At 47.4% G+C, this 17,791-nt stretch overlaps 6 protein-coding genes across 6 annotated transcripts; 4 read left to right on the top strand and 2 right to left on the bottom strand.

Annotated features, from left to right (window-relative positions):
- Positions 1-1,693: 1,693 nt before the first annotated feature.
- C8Q69DRAFT_453794 (nucleotide excision repair factor) lies at positions 1,694-4,907 on the top strand. Its single transcript, XM_028629654.1, has 7 exons — positions 1,694-1,848; positions 1,905-1,966; positions 2,035-2,311; positions 2,374-2,999; positions 3,051-3,327; positions 3,378-3,458; positions 3,505-4,907. The coding sequence occupies exons 1-7, from the start codon at positions 1,827-1,829 to the stop codon at positions 4,683-4,685; spliced, it is 2,526 nt and encodes an 841-aa protein (XP_028489778.1). The 5' UTR covers positions 1,694-1,826; the 3' UTR covers positions 4,686-4,907.
- Positions 4,908-5,144: 237 nt separating this feature from the next.
- Positions 5,145-6,497, top strand: C8Q69DRAFT_453793 (hypothetical protein). The gene is made up of 2 exons (XM_028629653.1): positions 5,145-5,797; positions 5,940-6,497. The coding sequence occupies exons 1-2, from the start codon at positions 5,248-5,250 to the stop codon at positions 6,026-6,028; spliced, it is 639 nt and encodes a 212-aa protein (XP_028489777.1). The 5' UTR covers positions 5,145-5,247; the 3' UTR covers positions 6,029-6,497.
- Positions 6,498-6,721: 224 nt separating this feature from the next.
- On the bottom strand, positions 6,722-8,003 carry C8Q69DRAFT_453784 (hypothetical protein). Its single transcript, XM_028629652.1, is given in 2 exon segments — positions 6,722-7,793; positions 7,804-8,003. The coding sequence occupies 1 exon segment, from the start codon at positions 7,672-7,674 to the stop codon at positions 7,198-7,200; it is 477 nt and encodes a 158-aa protein (XP_028489776.1). The 5' UTR covers positions 7,675-7,793; positions 7,804-8,003; the 3' UTR covers positions 6,722-7,197.
- Positions 8,004-10,327: 2,324 nt separating this feature from the next.
- Positions 10,328-10,783, top strand: C8Q69DRAFT_48605 (hypothetical protein). The gene has a single exon (XM_028631872.1). It carries the CDS (start codon positions 10,471-10,473, stop codon positions 10,744-10,746), a length of 276 nt encoding a protein of 91 aa, XP_028489775.1. The 5' UTR covers positions 10,328-10,470; the 3' UTR covers positions 10,747-10,783.
- A 1,735-nt stretch (positions 10,784-12,518) lies between these two features.
- Positions 12,519-15,483, bottom strand: C8Q69DRAFT_395003 (hypothetical protein; the record flags this gene model as incomplete). Its single annotated transcript, XM_028627672.1, has 4 exons — positions 12,519-12,880; positions 12,947-15,009; positions 15,062-15,110; positions 15,171-15,483. The coding sequence occupies 4 exons, from the start codon at positions 15,481-15,483 to the stop codon at positions 12,519-12,521; spliced, it is 2,787 nt and encodes a 928-aa protein (XP_028489774.1).
- A 246-nt stretch (positions 15,484-15,729) lies between these two features.
- On the top strand, positions 15,730-16,808 carry C8Q69DRAFT_48557 (SNF7 family protein). The gene is made up of 5 exons (XM_028631841.1): positions 15,730-15,827; positions 15,882-16,096; positions 16,163-16,223; positions 16,283-16,540; positions 16,611-16,808. Exons 1-5 carry the CDS (start codon positions 15,822-15,824, stop codon positions 16,740-16,742), a joined length of 672 nt encoding a protein of 223 aa, XP_028489773.1. The 5' UTR covers positions 15,730-15,821; the 3' UTR covers positions 16,743-16,808.
- The last annotated feature ends 983 nt before the right edge of the window (positions 16,809-17,791 follow it).

Genomic DNA, 17,791 nt, shown 5'->3' with positions numbered 1-17,791 from the left:
TGATCTTCAAGCTATCAGCTAAATTCCAAGTCAACTGAACCACAATTCCTTACCTTCTTCACAAGCTCAGGGACAGCTTCTTTGCCCAATCCGATTCCAGCGAAGCTGTGTAAAGTTACGCCCTCGATGTTACAAGCAGCAAGGCCAGTAGAGGCCGTAACGGCCACCCGATCTGGCTCCCGCCTATATTTGTCTCGCAACTTTTTGATGATTTCTCGCATCAGAACCGATTTACCCGTTCCGGCAGAACCAGTGAAGAATATGCTCTTCCCTTTGTCCACAACGGCTTCGAGAACTCCACGCTGCTCATCGCTGAGAAACAATGAAGCAACCCGTTGACGAGGCTGGTGTACTCTTGTTTTTCCTTCCACCTGTTGGCGCTTCTTATTTTGTCGCCGCAATTCTTTCTGCTCTTCCTTAACTGCACTCATAGTCTTGTTCCATGGATAAGCCGGTTTCGATCTTGCCGGCGTCACGGGTTCGTTGTTGGCCTCTTCAGCTTCGTTCTTCAGCCACGGCAATGTACGGCGTTTCGGGGGCGGCAGCATATGTGACGGCGGTGATGAAGACCAGGGAAGTGGAATGCTACTCGAGGGTACGTTATCAGGCGGTGGCATTTCATTCGCTGGGACTGGCGGCAAGTCTGGATATTTGATATCACTTTCGATCCTAGGGACCGCTGGAACCTCTGTTTTCTCAGGCATCTTAGTCTGTGAGGATGTGCTCGATGCGAATGATTGCTTTAGAGCCGGGTACTTGAAGGATGATTGAGTTGATGGTGTTGATGACATCGTCGGGAATGGGTCGGGGCTTTCAAGATCCAATTCGTCGTCATCGTCGAAATCATTCTCGTCGAAGTATACAGCGCTATGTAGAGAGCTCAGAGTGGACTGGCCAGCGCTCGCCATTTCGAACTTCCGCTTAAAGCCTGCGGGCTGGGATGGCGGATTTGGCGTAGATTGTACCGGTGCATTTACACGCGAAATAGTAGACTGCGAAAGTTTCACAGGACCCGAATGGTCTCGGACTGCCTTCTTGAACATGTCTAAGTCGTCAGATGACTGAAGCCGTCTGCTTGATGTCGAATATGGGGAACCGATCCGCGTTGCCGTACGACAAGAAAAGCCCTGCACAATCAAAGCCAGACCCCGTCCCCGAGTAGCATAAGTCAACATATAAGAGTTAATCAAAGGCGTAGTTAGAGGCTCATAGCAAGAAAAGCAGGCTTAGGAGCTAGACCCTCCCATATCATCATCGGTCTGGAAACTTTCATTGTTTGAAAGTTCGCGCCTACTCACACGGGACGCGACATGGCTCATTTCACGTGACTGATTGCGATAAGATTGGATGCGGAGTGGGAAATAGCCGGTGATTTTCTTTTAACATGATGATAATACTTTATCTCTGGACAACAGAGCTTTCCTCTGTAGAGATATAGGTGAAAACACACTGTATAACTGTTCATACTAGTGAGTCTTGCTTTCTATATGTATAAGTCTTGTGGTCGGTTTTGCAAGCTTCATACCTAGAGAACCAAAGACGCCAATTTATAAGATATTTGCCATCTGTCTTTCAGAAATAGCATCCTAGGAGACTGTTTCATTTTCGAGAATAACATATCTTCGAACCAACCAGCTGTGAGCTCACAGAGAACGATATGGAGTGGTGTCATTCTATAAATCTATATTGTCACGTGACACCGCGTTATCTTGACGCGCGCGGCTGGAGATTCGGAGACATCCTGATATTCGGCGAAGCAAGCAGTCCCCAGTCCTTCGCCCCGGCTATACAGGTAGGATATGGCAGCGGGGCTCCAACCATGAAATATGACAGCGAGAGGAGCATTTGGTGAGTCAGATACTTCTGAATGAGGATTCAATGACAATACCAACTAACATTAGCAGACAAAGAACACCCTCTTGCGGGGGTGGTCTTATGCTTCACGTCCATTTTGCCTGAGCAGCGTGTGAGTATAGTCGAATCTGCATCCACTATTATTAAACAATACTGACAGGTTTCTCCCACAAACGATAGACCGAATTGGCCACGGTTGCGAGTCAAATGGGAGCGACACACAAGTTCGACCTGACTTCGGATGTAACACACCTATTAGTCGGGGAGACAAACACCCCCAAATACAAATATGTTGCGCGCGAAAGAAGTGACGTTGTTGTGTTAATGCCGGAATGGATCGAAGCTGTAAGGCAGTCATGGATCCAAGGTGGGGATACGGATATCAAGGCTTTGGAGGAACAGTACAAGTTTCCTACATTTGCTGGTCTCTCTATCTGCATTACTGGCTTTGACGACTGTGAGTTACATTCTTCCATAACAGGCCCGTATTTTTTCACTAATATGGTGAGAAAAAACAAGTGGCGTTTAGGAATCATATTCAGAACACGGCAACTGCAAATGGCGCGGACTTTAGGAAAGACCTCACAAAGAGCGTGACGCACTTGATCGCTCGAGAAGCAGAAGGGCAAAAGTACAAGTTCGCTACTCAATGGAATATCAAGGTTGTTAGTGTGAAATGGTTTACGGACAGTTTGGACCGGGGCATGATCCTCGAAGAGACACTTTATCATCCACTTACGCCAACCGAAAAGCAGGGAATTGGCGCATGGAATAGATCTGTACCTGCACCCGCCGACAAGAGATCTGAGCATACGGACTCATCCAACCCACGACCTCGCAAGCTGCGTAGAATCGCTAGTACGAAGCTAGGTGATCAAAATGAAGGCATTTGGGGGGATATCATGGGGAGGGGATTCGACACTTCTGATGAGGCGCAAACGGAGACCAACCAACGGAGTGTGGATGATCTTCCACCTATCAAGGCCAGATCTGTCATACAGGAAGCCAAATCATTTGCAAGCGAGACAACAGTTGCTGGTCGGCTGGAACCCCGCTCTCAGTCATCGAATGCAAACCCTTCTGAAAAACAACGGGGTTTCCTGGATAACTGTTATTTCTTCATACATGGGTTCTCTTCGAAACAGGTAAGTTGGTCGCAGTAAACTTGCTAATTATAGAAACTGACCCGTGTTCAGACCAGCGTTTTACAGCAACATCTGGAGTTCAATGGAGCCCAGATTGTGCCTTCTTTGAACGAGTTTGCAAGTCCTTCAATACCAAAAATTGGCCATGGCCTCTATATGATCGTTCCTCATAAAACTAAACGATCAGACATACCTTCAACCGACGACATGGCATTCGAGGTGGACATCGTAACTGAGATGTGGCTCGAGAGATGTCTGGATTGCAGGTCCTTCGTCCCGCCGGAGTCTCATGTTGCGAGCACCCTGATTAATGAATTCCCAATCGAAGGTCGGTCTTGTCCTTTCAAAGTTTCTCTTTGCCTTAGTTAACGGTTCCAGGGTTCCGTGGCATGAAAATATGTTCTACTGGTTTTGCTGGCATCGATCTACTTCATCTTTCGAAAATCGTCACTCTAATTGGTAATTGCCGCCTTCCTCAATGTGCTTCTCAGACTAATTCATCTAGGTGCTACTTATGACGAATATCTAACACCGAGCGCTTCCGTCCTTATATGCAATGACCCCCGCACAGCAAATATTGAAAAGCTACGACATACGAGGGAATGGAACATCCCTGCAGTATCTGCCGATTGGCTATGGATCTCTATTCAGACTGGACAGAGAAAAACCTTTGAGCCATACCTGGTCCAACGATCGTCGCAGAAGGACAGATCTATAGGACCAAGTCCGCTTACAGCCAATGAGAAGACCAATGAACGACCACAGAGAGCAAAAGCTCAAAAAGACAAAAAGGTCTCGGCTGATAATACTCCTTCCACAGACGACACGAGAATAAGTGCAGAAAAGGCGGCCCTCAAAGCTTCCGCCGGACAAGATAATTTGCCTGCAAAGCCCAGTGCTCCGTCAACTACCAATGGTAGCTCCGTCAAGGATCCATCCACGGCCATCTCAATAGACCGACCTAGGGACCCATCCAGATCACTTTCTTCAACAAAGGAAAATAGCAAGGACCTTGCTCCCGGGGCCTCTTCGGAGCGTGGAGAAGATGATGACTCAAAACCATCTGATGAATCGAGTAAATCGAAAGCACTCGGCCTCGCAGTTAGCGGATTCCTCAAGCAAGTACGAGCTAGTTCTCGCGCCTCTTCGACCAGCGCGGATACAAGTCAACAATCTCGTTCGAAGAGACGAAAGCCACTCCTCGGAAGAGCAAGTTCTTTCTCTTCAGTGAAACAAGCTGGGGCCTTTTCCATTTCACGCGCCAGTTCCATCGATACACTCAACGAAGACGGTTGTGGCAGTGGGGCAGAAAGTCTCGATACTGACACGAACAACGATAGGCCACCTCGTAACAGCAGGGGCGAGCAGAGTTTCAACTCGATAATGAACGGCAAATTTGACTTCCCTGGTGACCATCCGCGTCTGTTCCGCGAAGCCAGCCGAGAAATGGACGAAGAAGATGAAGCACCAGCTATGACGCAGCTCAACTACGAAGATCCAGATGCTGTTGCCATGCGAGAGGAATTCATGAGGCGCGCCGGTAAAGGGACTGATACGGCTTCTGGAGCTAACAAACCTTTGGTTGTGGGCGAGGTCAGGGAGCTAGAAGACATCAACGGATGGGCAACTGGAAGAAGGACGAGACGGGGAGGAAAGACGACACAACCGGATCACGGCGCTTTTTGAACCAGTCTTGCATATCTGATTTTCCTTTCCCAGTCCTGTTAAAATTCCACATCAAGAACCTGCACTGCATTTGGCGGCGTTTCTGTTCACGTTATCATATTGACGGCGTTATGATGATTTCAGAGGGAATGTGTCTACATATATCTCCGGATGGTATGGTTCTGTCCAGGAAAGCTTTTCATCTCCAGCTAGCTATACAACAATCATATCGCATTCATGACGAATTCTAATAGCACAGCACAGCACAGCTGCTTGAGCTGGTATATCTACCCCACTATAGTCACCTAGGTCGTAAAAATATTGGGCTGCAATGATCTCCACTCTCGTTATTTTCCCATACGAGCTCTGCTCCTAGAGTCGTACGTAGTGAAATAATCTTGAAATCTTACAAATTTGACAGATTGAAAAGGTTGGTTATCCCGGGAATGTTGCCTAATAAGCCAAAGGTAATTAATCAATGTCCGACAAATGGGTATGTAATAGTATCCAAGAAGATGGACCTTCAAAAATACATAATAAACGACTTTCCCCCCTCAATATCTTATAAACCATCTGTCCAACAATGCGTGTGCTCTGGTCAAGAATGACTCGTTGGATCAAAAGGGTCCTGTGCATCGTTCATCTCCTTAAACGGCGAGGATCCCCTGACGAACAACCACCTTTGCCTCCGCTCCTAGAACTCCCAATCGATATTTTCCGACTCATATTACCACACTTACCGCTCGTCTCACATGCTTGCCTCGCGCTCACCTGCAAGCCTCTGTATAGACTCTTACGCTGCGTCTTTGACGATGAACGGCTAGCCTGGCCAAGACTTTTGGCCAGCAGATCATACGAGCTGATTGGGAGCCAGCCGCATCTTCCAAGAAACGAGCTCTTACTAAAGCTTGAAGATAACCGCTGGATGTACTGCAGCGGCTGCCTCAAGCTTCATCTAAAGAATCGTTTTACTCTATCCCTACCAAATGACCCACCATCAGATCGACTATGCAACTATAATGTGTGGGTTGTTGATGTATGCGCCTGTCTTGCTCTGACCTTCTTCCATGGCATACAACTAGTCGAGTGGCTAGAAACAGGAACCCCCAGTCTCAATCTTCACCGAAACATCCGTGAGTTATTCCAATCCCAGTTGGTCAATAACAAGCGTGTACTTCTTCACCACTGTTCAATTACTAGCCATGAGGACGCGTTCATCAGTCTTGCGACGACAGTGACACTTGACGCAAGCCACTGCCTAATACTCGCTACTAGATTCAATGTGCACTGGACGAAACCGCACAACCTTTCTGGATCGACCGTCGAGGAACCATACCGGCCATCCAAAAATACTGATCCCGTAGCTCTCTGCCCACACCTTCATGCGATTGCTTGGCTATACTCGCCCAGCAGGCGCTCTAGGAACGAGTGCGGTTGTTGCGATACAATGTATTACTTGCTTGGTCGTTCCAATGATGGCCTCCACTGTGTTGTCAAGGGCGTGCGCAATTTAGGAGATATTCGCGTTGCTTCATCCGTTGCTTCATCCGTGAACTGGTGGTTCGGTTCTCGGAGACCCTTGAACGCAATGTGGAGATATTGGTATTCGAGTCGTTTTCGTCGATGGTGATGTTCGGGGGGCCGCCATCACGCCTCGTGCGCGTTCGGAGGCAATCGACCAACTGGTGACCGTTGTTCCTGGTAATTACTTGGTCCTTTTGTTTCCAGCTTTTGTGTAGGTTTTGTGTGTTATCGACATGATCTATCAACATTCAGCAACTCCGGCTCTTTTGTCGTTTGTGCTAATGAATGCATTTGTACTAGAAATGAGAGATCTTCTTACTCCGTATAACTGCAATACCACCAGTATGCGATCATTACATCATCTATCCTCCTTCCTACCAATTTGCTCGTATGCTCTGCAGGGCGTCAACGATCGTAAGCTCTTAAGCCCCTTCCATTCTCCAAACCGGGGAGACAAAATGTCAAGTACGGCGGATACCGCGTCATGCGGGACGAGACTCGGAGTATAGGAGGCTAAATTCATTTATCTACAGACAGTGCTGTTCTGAGGAACAGAGAAATCAAACCGTCAATCTCGTGTTCTACCGCTCAACAAGCGAAAGAGCCCCTACATCCTGGGCAACTACAGTACAGAGCATGGGTTCGAAATATTAAAACATCTGGGATCACATGTGAGCTTGTCCTAATATCGAAGCTTGCCAGCCTGTCAACTCGTGCACTCAGTTATCCCCCCCTGGTTGCGCCAAACCAATTCGAAGCCACCGGGGTGATTGTATAGTCGGGTTGGGTTGGGGGGTGTTGTTGAGAGAGCTGAGGACTCTAAGGAGCGCCGAGGAACAGTGCATCGGAAACCAAAGAGATGATAGATGAACTCGTCTTAGCTTCGCCCGAAGGCTACTAGTCACCAGCACTGCGTAGAAGTGCGAGTTCGTCGCTGGTGACCCTCCCCCCTACCGATCTGGACCCGAACCGGAGGGGATCATTGGGTGTTGTCTTTGATGGTCACTTCTCAGACACTTCGGGAAACCCACCGTGGATCATCGATATGATCCCACGAGCTTCGCTCGTGCAACGGCGGTAAGCTCGAAGGACGGTGGATCGCTCCCTCACGAGGGGCACTTCCTTCATCGCTAGAAGATATCTGCTCCAGACGCTCCACGATCATTGAGAGCCGCTCCTCAAGATTACTGTACCTCTCCTCTCGGGTCAGGACTGCCTCCTCCCTAGCGACCAAGTCTGACCGGAGACCTTTGAGCTGGGTCAGCAAATCCTTCATATCCTTTGAGGTCGGCGGAGTGTCTGTCGTCGGATGCCCCTCAGTGTCCGACCTAGCCTCGTTGGCCATCTGCTGGGCCTGCCACCTCTCCGCCCAAGCAGTGGGCCTGAGCCATCCAAAGCCAGGGAAGAATTGAAGCCAGTCCTTCACCCACAAAGTGACCACCAAAGACACCAGGGTACTAGCGAAGTCAGACCAATTGAACGGCATTGTATAGCAAATGTGGAAATAGTGGAGATGTTTGTGTATGGGGTTTATTGGGGGTGTACTTAGCTTTGCTATCTGTCGAAATGGTGATCAAGAAAGAGAGAGAGAGAGAGAGAGAGAGAGAGAGAGAGAAGAAGAGATTCCCAAGCGATGAAAGATCATAAGAAAGATTCCAGTTACAGTTCAATTGGAAGGAACGACCATGGACACAGCAATAGGCAAAAGGCAGGCACTCTCTAGAGAAGAAGGTACATACTCGATTACGGCACTGCGAGAAATATCATTATAGTTGTAGTCCTAAGGGAACTATATAGAGTTATATTTGCGTGCATATAAAATATATTAAATACCCTCAGATGGAAGCAATTAGACTAGCTGAAAGGGGAGGTGGTGACAAAAGTGACTGCTAATGAAGGTCCAGGTGAGCGACATCCCAGCAGACAGCATAATCTGAGATAGCTTATGCGATAACCAGTATCAAAAATGGAACGAAGTAATGGAACGAAGTAGTAATCGAGGATAGAGAGGGTGATGAAGCGACGTTTTATAAGTACTAGGCATAGTTCTGTTCTGGTTTATCACCACTATACTATATCAGAGCGAGCACAAGTGCTAAATCCCATGAGGCTGCGCCGACGTCATGTTACTGGCCAAGCTCCTCAGGCAACACCCTAAGATGGAAGATCTCGTTGAAATCTCAGATATATCTGGGGTAAGATACTGACAGATATGTTACTCCAATTCGCAGAGATCTATGCTCTGAGGGCCCGGGATAACAAGAGAGAAGAGAGCATAACATCTATTCAGTACAATTGCTATATAAATGGACAAAGTGACATAATTAACACACATAAAAATATGGATGGAAGTTATAGATTCATTTGATAGACAGGGTTAGTGTACTATTTACTAGTTCTTGCATGCCAGCGGACAGACTATATTTACTTCTTGAGTCAATAAATAATATGGTTATCTATCACAAAAGCGATAAAGGTTCATGTAGATGAGTACAGTCTATAAATACATTTACATGGTGATGTTCGGGGGGCCCTGTTCCTATACCTGAGCAAATACGCATCAGTAAAAAAAAAAACAAAAACAAAAAAAAAAGGTATTGATAACGTTTTGGCTTGGATCTAAGCAGGGATTTATTCCTTGTGTATGCCAGTGCGAAACAGCAGCCGCCGAGGTACAATCGCCTACCAGAAGTCATTGAACTTTTTTCCAATCACATGGAGATCTATATTAATCTATTGACAACTCACCCACCCCCTCCCCTCTACAACACTATATTCCTCACTATGCCTAGCATTCCAAAGACCTTAAAACATAAGTATTCAGGTCCTACAGTGGCAGTTATCTTAAAGCTTTATAATCTAGGCTATAAGCCCCCCAAAATTAGCATTAAAACAAATGTCCTAAGATCTACCATCTACCATATCGTTAAGGAGAAAGAATACTATAAAAAGACCTTAGATAACTATCAAAAACGATTAGGTTATCCCTTTATGCTTAATAAATGAGCTGAACGTTCTCTAATAAATTTACCTTCGAGCTTGGATATAATGGTACACCGGGATATGTCAAACAACTAAAGGGCATGGCATTTGAATCTGAATATCTAAGACCTGCCTTTGGGTTAGGATATTCATCTATTAGGATTTGGGGTTATATTGCCTATAAAAAGAGGGAAGCTCTATTAATCCTCCCTAAGGGTCTACAAATGAACTCCAAGATCTATTGTGATATTATTTTGAACTAATATGCCTTCCCATTTTACAAAGAGCTTATAAAAGAATATGGTGACGCTATTTGGCAAGAAGATAGAGCTCAATACTATACTTTTAAAGTAATAAGAAATTAGCAACAATCTATAATAATGCAACATATAGTTTGGCCCACAAGATCTCTTGATTTAAACCTAATTAAAAATATCTGGCATATTATTAAGATCCAAATATCAAAACAACGTCACTAGATTTATTCTCTAGCTAAATTAGGTCGTCGTATTCAAGAGGAATAGGATAAGATAGATTAAGGGGTAATTGACAACATTATCCTGACTATATATAAAAGATGCGGTGCTTGCATCTTAGCAAGGGATGGGCATACTAAATACTAGCCTAGATTGAATCTCCAGTCATTATTCTATATGAAAACACCAAATTTTCTTGGATATAGGGGTTTAAATGATCAAATATGTGATATATAGATCTAATAGGTAGGTGGGTCTTGCCAAGCGCTTAGCGAGAATCTAATGACTTCCGGTAGGCGATTGTACAAAAACCAAAGAAATCTCCGACTATTGTACTGTACAACAAATATCTCCTGCTGTCTCAACATATCACATTTCCTCGAAGGTTTGGGAATCCTGGAGATATCAGCATCGGAGTTTAATTATTAACTGATCATAGAATCCCCGGTTAGGCCTACCGTAAAGTCAAAATACGGAGTCAGAACGGAGAGCCAGTTACCCAGAAGGGCAAGGTTGCTAATCGCCAGCAAGAGCTAGGCGGGAGTAAAGCCCATCGCTAATATCTTCTCTCTCGCCAATGCTCGCAACCTGTTCAAAGACAAATAAAAAGTTGTGTTTGCATATCTGCCTGCTGTGATGTACGGCCCAAAAAGCTCACCCAGGGTTATAGGAGGCCACGATACTACCAGGAGAAATTCATTAGCACAAACAACAAAAGAGGCAGAGTTTCTGAAAAGCTAAAAACAGAAGGACGTAGTAATTGCCAGGAACAACTATAACAAGTTAGGTGATCGTCTTTCTGGCTCTCGCAGAGAAGAGCGGAGATGCGCCTTCATCCTGCTCTCCAGCTGTTCTTGTCACTTCAGATGCGCGGAAAGGCGATCAGATGCCAGTGGTTATCTGGCCGCATGCAAACTTTGAACATATACATGACCGCGTCTACCTGGATGGCTTGCTGGAACTTATCGTACTTGCACTATTCATCGGCAAGCGATTCCTGTTCCTGCGTTCTGATCTCAGATTCTTTATCACTCAGAAGACCGTTGTCAAGGCCTTACCTCCGAAACGACCGGTGCTTAGCGAGCCCAGGCACCTTCTGAGCCCCTCATAACGGCGGGCGTATGGGGGTTAGCGTATGAGGGTTCGCTTGGGACAGGGTTCCCCAGGGGCAGTTCAGGAGATATATCCTCGCTTGTCTGAGTGCCGGTTGATATCATGACTGCGGGCTTCTTCATTGATCAAAGTGAAAGCTAGTCTTCTTTCCGTGAATCCGTGTTGATCAACGAAGTGATACCGATAAATGTTCAAGAGCTTCCTATCAATGCGCTCTCCCTCTCGGCATAGGAGTGTATCTTGCCATGATTCCAATCCCAACCTGAAATTGTTCAGTTGTGACAGTATCTCCTTTAGATCTTCTGGGGTCGGCATCAGCATTATCTTGGTCATTTAATGGCCCTCGGTATCCGACCTGGCCTCTTTTGCCTTCTCCTAAGCCTCCCACTTCTTCTCCCAATTAGCGGGCCAGAGCCATTTAGAGATAAGACAAGGAAGAATGCAAGCCAGTTCTTGGCGAAGAGAGAGACCATCAGTGAGCCAAGTGTGCTGAGAAAGTCCGACGTATTGAAATATATTTTTGCTTCTCCTTTCCTCTGTGGAAATAAAGTTAGCTTTTCTCTCACAATAGAGATGAACACAGAGAGAAATAAAGAGGTTCCTAAGCCATAAAAAAATATAAGAAGGATTCTATATAAAGTTCAATGGGAAGGAAAGACTATATAGGTAAAAGATAGGCACTCTCTGTAGAAGAAGGAACAAAACTCAATCACAGAAGTGCAAGAAAGATCACTGTATTTATAATCCTAAGGGAGCTACGTAGAGCTAGCTACATTTCCGTAAATATAAAAGCCATTAAATACCCTCGGAGTGAAGCAACTAGATTAGCTGAGAGGGGAGGCGGAGATGAAAGTAACTGCTAACTAGTGAAGGACCGGGTGAGCGACTTCCCAGCAGACCGCGCAGAAGCTGAGATGTGATATGGCCAACTAACTTCGTGAATAAGAGATTTCTTGCTTTTTCTTTCTTTCGTTCAATAAAATCGACAAGATCAAGACAGTAACATAGTACGTGAGTCGAGTCGAGTCGAATCAAGTCAATGCAAGATGAGCTGACGAAATGTCAAAAGTACCATCAAGACAGAGCGGTCCGGGGAACAAGGAATACTATTTTTTCATTCACGCCGCACTGATTTGGCTACTGTTATTGGTTATCTTCGCTTTATGCATAGAGCATCTGTCATATCTTTATCTTTACTACGAGGAAACGCACTTTGACACTGATGATATATGACCCCTGTCCAGAAAATATATATAGTTGGTTATCTCTTCTAGTTTGGTTCCATATACAACGGAGGATTGTTAAGTGCTCAGCTCTAGATACCTCGTTCCTGGCTGGGAATCCAGTTGGACGACAAAAGAGAATGACGGCGCCTCGGATCCTACTAAGAACAGATAGAACCTTCAGAGAAAACTATATGACGTTGCCTGATGACCAGGTTATGTAGATACATTGGGATAGTGGTAAGGCGAGCTGCCTGAAATGTATTTATGGTATATCATGGCGTTTCGAGAGTTCCATCTGGAGTACCCATATGCGCCGCTGTAAACAATAGGAGAGTCAAGACCACAATAATTGGTCTGCATCAGAGGGTAACAGTGAAGGTCAGGGTGATGTGGGGAGAAATTGTATGAATAAAGGAAAGGGGGAATAGAGAAGAAAACATCATAGGAACGCAGAGGTGCAATCCAGTCGCGCCAGTCCCCGGGATCAAATCGTACAGTAAATACATATATCAGTGTGGATGATGAGTTGAGCTTTACGCCCCATAGCCGGCCATAGCACCAGGCAATGGAGCCTCAAGGTCGATCTGCTCGACACTTCTTCGGTTCTCCCCACTGTCACGGAAGAGATTGGCAAAGTATTTGCTCGCAACCTCGCTCTCCCGCTTAACTTTCGTGACCTCATCCTTGCGCCTGCCCAGGTCTTCAATATCCTGAGCCAGGGCAGTCTGGAGGTTAACTGCCGGTATACGGAGCATGCGGCGGACTTCTGCCGAGATTCTAGACGCATTGGTGTGTGTGTAGTCAATCTCAGCCAACCTGGCGGCCAGCTTCTTGGAGAGACGTGGAGGAAGAGTGGTTGGGATTGAGGAGAGAACATAGGCGGCAGTCAATACGACTAAAGGCAGAAGTTAGTATGTGTGCCGATAAGACCAATGCAAAGAAAAGTAGACTTTGTACTTACCTGCGGCGATAACACCTGGGAAAAACATGCGACGCAAATTGTTAGATCCGAGGATTCTCGCAGCGCCGAAGAGACCGTCGATCCAACCCGCGCCTCCAAATGCTCTACCCCCGACAACGGTAACAAGGGTCATAGCCATTCCCGTTCCAGCGACCTTTTCCTGACGTTCCCAGAGACTGGCAATATCAAAGAAATCCAACAGCTCCACCTCGGTGTCTACTTGACGAGCGAAGGTATGACGACGGCCGCGACGGAACATAAGGTCAGCTCTGAAATTCAGGGGTGGGAACTTGTCCTCGCCTACATGCAGCAGGCCAATGTTCTGAATGAAGTTGACACCCTGCACGGTCTTTGCACGAGCGTAGTTCTCACAGTCGGACACTGACATGGATATTTGATCCAACATGGCGAGCTTGAGATCCTCCGCGTATTGGAAGACGGAGAAAAGACCGGGGTATTCAACCCCAAGATCAGCTTCGGCAACGTGAGAGATTGTGGTCGTAAGCTTGGAGCGAGTGTGGTCGTAAACATCCTCGCATGATTCTTCAATGCGTTTCTCGACATCATCCGCCACCGCTATTTTTTTTTTCTTGCCATCCTCGTATGCTGGCTCCAGCTCCTCCAGTTCCTTTGTGACTCGTTGCAGCTCCGCCTGTGCGACGTCACGGTTGACAGAAGCCAATGAGTTGAGATCAGACAATACATTCATCAGATAAGTTTTTGCAGGCGCCAGCTTCGAGCGAGCCCGCTTTTCCAAGACGAATCGACGTAGAGCACTCTCTAGATTTTCGAAATCCTGAATCTTTTCTCTCTCTTTTCCCTTCCCTTTATCGACAGCCTTTCCCTTGTCGTCATCGTCGCCGTCATCTCCTGGACCATCGTCGGAAGGGTCTGATCCACCGCCAGGTCCACCACTTCCGGAACCAGAACCTCCAACTGGGATCGTAGGTGCCACGGGAATGGCATTGCTGGAAACGAAATGGACAAGCTCCGCAGATTCCTTGTACGTGCGAGGACTAAGTTTAGCGACCTGGTCCAAGATCATTCGCTCACATCGTTGCTTGTCCCTGATATTATCAAATCCGTTGACCACCATAAACATGTACGCTTTCTCATGGGCTGCGTTCATGATGAATTCCTTCGCGGACAGGGTGAAGTGATTAGCAGCTGAAACCACGAAGACGACAACATCAATCTCCTCCTGTCGTGCAAACACAGCGGTAGTCTTCAGGGAATCAGAATTCAGGCCAGGCGCATCGATAAGAGCGATATCGACCACTCCGTTATTAAGCAGCGATTCATCGATAGAGCGCACATCTTTGACGTAGACTTTGCACTGCATGTATTTCGTGTTGTCAATGACAATATTTTCGAGTTCCAGCAGCGAGTATACGTCGTATGTACTCTCATCGTTTCTGTTATACTGTCGGTCCTTGTGCACGGCGTGGACTTCCTCGATCCCTCCATTCTCCCTGGCATCGAGGACTTCGCAGAAGATGCTGGTACATGGCTGCTGGTCCTCAGGCAAGATCTTGCGACGAAGCAGAGCGTTACAGAATGTGGATTTACCCGCGTTCAGATCACCGGTGACAAGGACTTTGCTGGAGATGTCCTCGATCCGATCCCGCAATGATAGGAGGTGCTTGATACTTTGGCTGATCTTCCCATCGAGCAACGACGCAATCGACGCCTTTTCCAGCGAATGTACCAGTTCAGCTTGCGACAATGCTCCCAGCTTCAGGTCTAGCTTTAGAATGGAGAATTCCTGAGCAATCTGAGGCGTCATCAATCTGGGCTCCGGAGGCGCGCGGCGTTCAGCAGCTGCGCTAGATTCACCATCTTCCAACGAGGTTGCCGCCCGTTTGATTGGGCCCGGACGTGGCGGAAGATTGGCTTCATCCTCCAAATGGACGAGGGATTGCGTATGCTGCAGCGCCGGTCTCTCAGGACTCCCTTGAACAGACGGATAGTGTGCCGGCCATTGGCGGTTCATCTCCTGTAACTCCTTCAACGTTTCAATTGTGCGGGTGATGGACCTGGACAGCTTGGTGCGGTTCGAATTGCTGGGTTATTGTCAGTACCGGAAATCTGGCGGACTGTCAGGAGACGGCATACTAGAGTAGTTGATGGACGTGACTCGCAACAACGTGTCGTTCATGATCGCCTACCAACATGGAACATCAGTCTCCGTCTGAATCTCGACGAGCAGATTTGCAACACCTACCGGCAGCGCTTGAGTCTCCGGGGAAAGTAGGCGTATGCATCGGGGTCGGGCGGTCTTCCATCAATCCTGCACGCCATCCTTCGCGAATCTGTTCATCCGATGCGCTGTCTCCAGCAATGCTGCCACCGTATCCAGAATCCTGATTCAGAGACGCCATCAAAGCCGTAGCGTGTTCTGAGGTCGTTCCATTGCCAACCGTCATATATTCCGGCGGCAGAAAAGGATTCCGGGGAGGCGTCTCATCGCGGACGGATCGCGACGACCCCTCGCCGGCAGAGGAACCAGCCCTGTTGGGGAAATATTCTTGACTCATGATGAGAAATTCATGCGCTGGGCGAACGTTACACAGCTCGCGTCTCCATGAAAAAGAGAAACAACGCTGACTCTCGGGGCTCGCGGCAAAGCTGCTTAGTGATTGTCTGAAGCAGGAGGCGTCAGTCCCATGGAAATTTCGCGGTGATCGCATGCTCCGACACCTAGGCCCAATCGGGTGTGGTCGCTCTTGGCTTCATCGACTCTATCTACCAGCCGTTTGATGTCACAGAGAGGCTATCTCGATCAGCGTGCAGCTGTTCCATCGTCCGTCAAGAGACACTGTCGCTCTTGCTTGCAGGCAAGGTAGTCCAGGACGATTATACCTTTGCCGCCGCCATGAATGTAACCAACTCCCCTCCTGCTATTGTCATCCCGCTTACTTACGGAGTTGCCTAGATCGTCGAATGGGCCTTTGGAAAGCGCATGACGCCGGCAGAGCGTCTGCGAAAACATCAGAGAGCGCTTGAGCGCACCCAGCGGGAGCTGGACCGAGAGCGGATCAAGCTGGAGAATCAGGAAAAGAAGCTGGTGCAGGACATCAAGAAGAGCGCCAAAAACGGACAGATGGGCGCCTGCAAGATCCAAGCCAAGGATCTCGTGAGGACTAGACGGTACGTCTATCAGAAGGGCTTGGTGATGATTATATCCACTGTTCGCTGACGGATATCCGTCTCTAGATATATCCAGAAATTCTACTCGATGCGAACCCAGCTACAAGCGATTTCGCTACGCATTCAGGTACGCACCATCCCAATTCAATGGCATTTAATGTTTCTCCATCACTCACCATAAGACAGACTGTTCGAAGCAACGAGCAGATGATGCAGTCGATGAAAGGGGCCACCATGCTTCTGGGAAGCATGAACCGTCAGATGAATCTTCCCGCCCTCCAACGGATAGCGATGGAGTTCGAAAGAGAAAACGACATTATGGACCAACGCCAAGAAATGATGGACGATGCTATTGATGACGTTACTGGATTGGAGGATGAAGAGGAAGGTGAAGAGGTTGTTAAGGAGGTCCTAGACGAGATTGGAGTTGACCTCAACCAAGCGGTATGTTGCTTCCTTTCGCGCACGATGCTACGAGTAGATTTGGGACAAACAGCTAAGCTATCTCATTTAGATGGGAGAAACCCCCTCAGGGCTTCAGAAGGCCTCCGCCAGCGAAGCAAGAGTGGCTCAAGCCGTGGGTGGCGGCGGCGGCAGCACCGACGACGACGATCTTCAGGCTAGATTGGACAGCCTTCGACGATGATTTGACTGGACGATGGGTTCTTTGGTTCTTTTTTTTTTTTTTTCTCGATGGCATTGCTTTCTGTTTTACGACCCCGGTGTTCCTGGAGTTCGCTGTCCCCGGTCTGCATGTGATATACGTATACCAAGCACCTCAATTCGTTGAACGAGAAAGCGACTCGGGCAGATACCCTGGACTTTTATGCCCGTGGACAGATCGAGCCTCTTCTATAACAGCCTGTACGGCGTAGATAAGAACTTCGATGCTAATAGGGAGACCTGATGTGCACCAGAGACCATCCGAGTGAACTGTGGGCGGAAAAGCCCGAAAACCAGGCATCAAAGGCTATGATGCGCTTTGTGAGAGGGATCCAGCATTGATATGCCGTACTATCATGCTGTGAGGTCACACCTAGGTTTCATGTCCTGATATGCGCAAGCTGAGGAAAATCAATTCGAATGCGCCCTGGATAACCTTCCTGTCAGAGTGGCCGAGTCGGCTATTCCATCATCTGCGTGCGGAGCAGCCAGAGTCCAGAGTCCAGAATACCAGTGAGATGTGCTCTCGAACCCCGCTTGTTTAGAGTAGTTAGTAGGAAAAAAAAAACTTGGAGAGGAGTTAGTAGTTATTATTTATGCATGCACGATCTCCGCTCCGCTGGACTCTGGAGTCTGGAGGTACGCTCAGGGCCGCTAAATCGATAGGCTAGGTATGTATGTGGTAGTATTCTTAGTTACTATGACAGTGCGACACTGGCACGTCAGCGCGGGATGGCGTGGAAGGACTATTAACTCGATCGAGAGATAGATTCATAGAGGACTGCCTTATTCTCTGCAGTAAATAATAATGAGGCGTTGTCTTAGCTTTAGCCTGCAGGCAGATGATGCTCCACCAGGATGCGCTGGAGATCTCATTGTCCGCCCGGGACTAGATAACTAGTGAACTAGTTAATTATGTACAGAGTAGTAGTTACAGTCATCATGTATTATTATTATTATTATTTAGTATTATTATGATTATTATTAAATACTCTAGTAACTTACTACTCGACTTCCTCAGATTTCCGTCAC

Source organism: Paecilomyces variotii (assembly GCF_004022145.1).
Source record: "Paecilomyces variotii strain CBS 101075 chromosome Unknown C8Q69scaffold_1, whole genome shotgun sequence".
NCBI lineage: Eukaryota > Fungi > Ascomycota > Eurotiomycetes > Eurotiales > Thermoascaceae > Paecilomyces > Paecilomyces variotii.
The sequence above is the reverse complement of the archived record's forward strand: the minus strand, read 5'-3'. Positions and strand labels throughout refer to the sequence as shown.

Bases quoted from the DNA above. Each gene is read 5' to 3' on its own strand.
- C8Q69DRAFT_453794 (XM_028629654.1), top strand. From the start codon at position 1,827: ATGACAGCGAGAGGAGCATTTG. The intron at 2,312-2,373 runs GTGAGTTACATT...AGAAAAAACAAG, and splicing joins CATTACTGGCTTTGACGACT to TGGCGTTTAGGAATCATATT. The intron at 3,328-3,377 runs GTCGGTCTTGTC...TAACGGTTCCAG, and splicing joins TAATGAATTCCCAATCGAAG to GGTTCCGTGGCATGAAAATA.
- C8Q69DRAFT_453793 (XM_028629653.1), top strand. From the start codon at position 5,248: ATGCGTGTGCTCTGGTCAAGAATGACTCGTTGGATCAAAAGGGTCCTG. The intron at 5,798-5,939 runs GTGAGTTATTCC...ACTCGCTACTAG, and splicing joins CAATCTTCACCGAAACATCC to ATTCAATGTGCACTGGACGA.
- C8Q69DRAFT_453784 (XM_028629652.1), bottom strand. From the start codon at position 7,674: ATGCCGTTCAATTGGTCTGACTTCGCTAGTACCCTGGTGTCTTTGGTG.
- C8Q69DRAFT_48605 (XM_028631872.1), top strand. From the start codon at position 10,471: ATGCGCCTTCATCCTGCTCTCCAGCTGTTCTTGTCACTTCAGATGCGC.
- C8Q69DRAFT_48557 (XM_028631841.1), top strand. The intron at 16,097-16,162 runs GTACGTCTATCA...ATCCGTCTCTAG, and splicing joins GATCTCGTGAGGACTAGACG to ATATATCCAGAAATTCTACT. The intron at 16,541-16,610 runs GTATGTTGCTTC...TATCTCATTTAG, and splicing joins GAGTTGACCTCAACCAAGCG to ATGGGAGAAACCCCCTCAGG.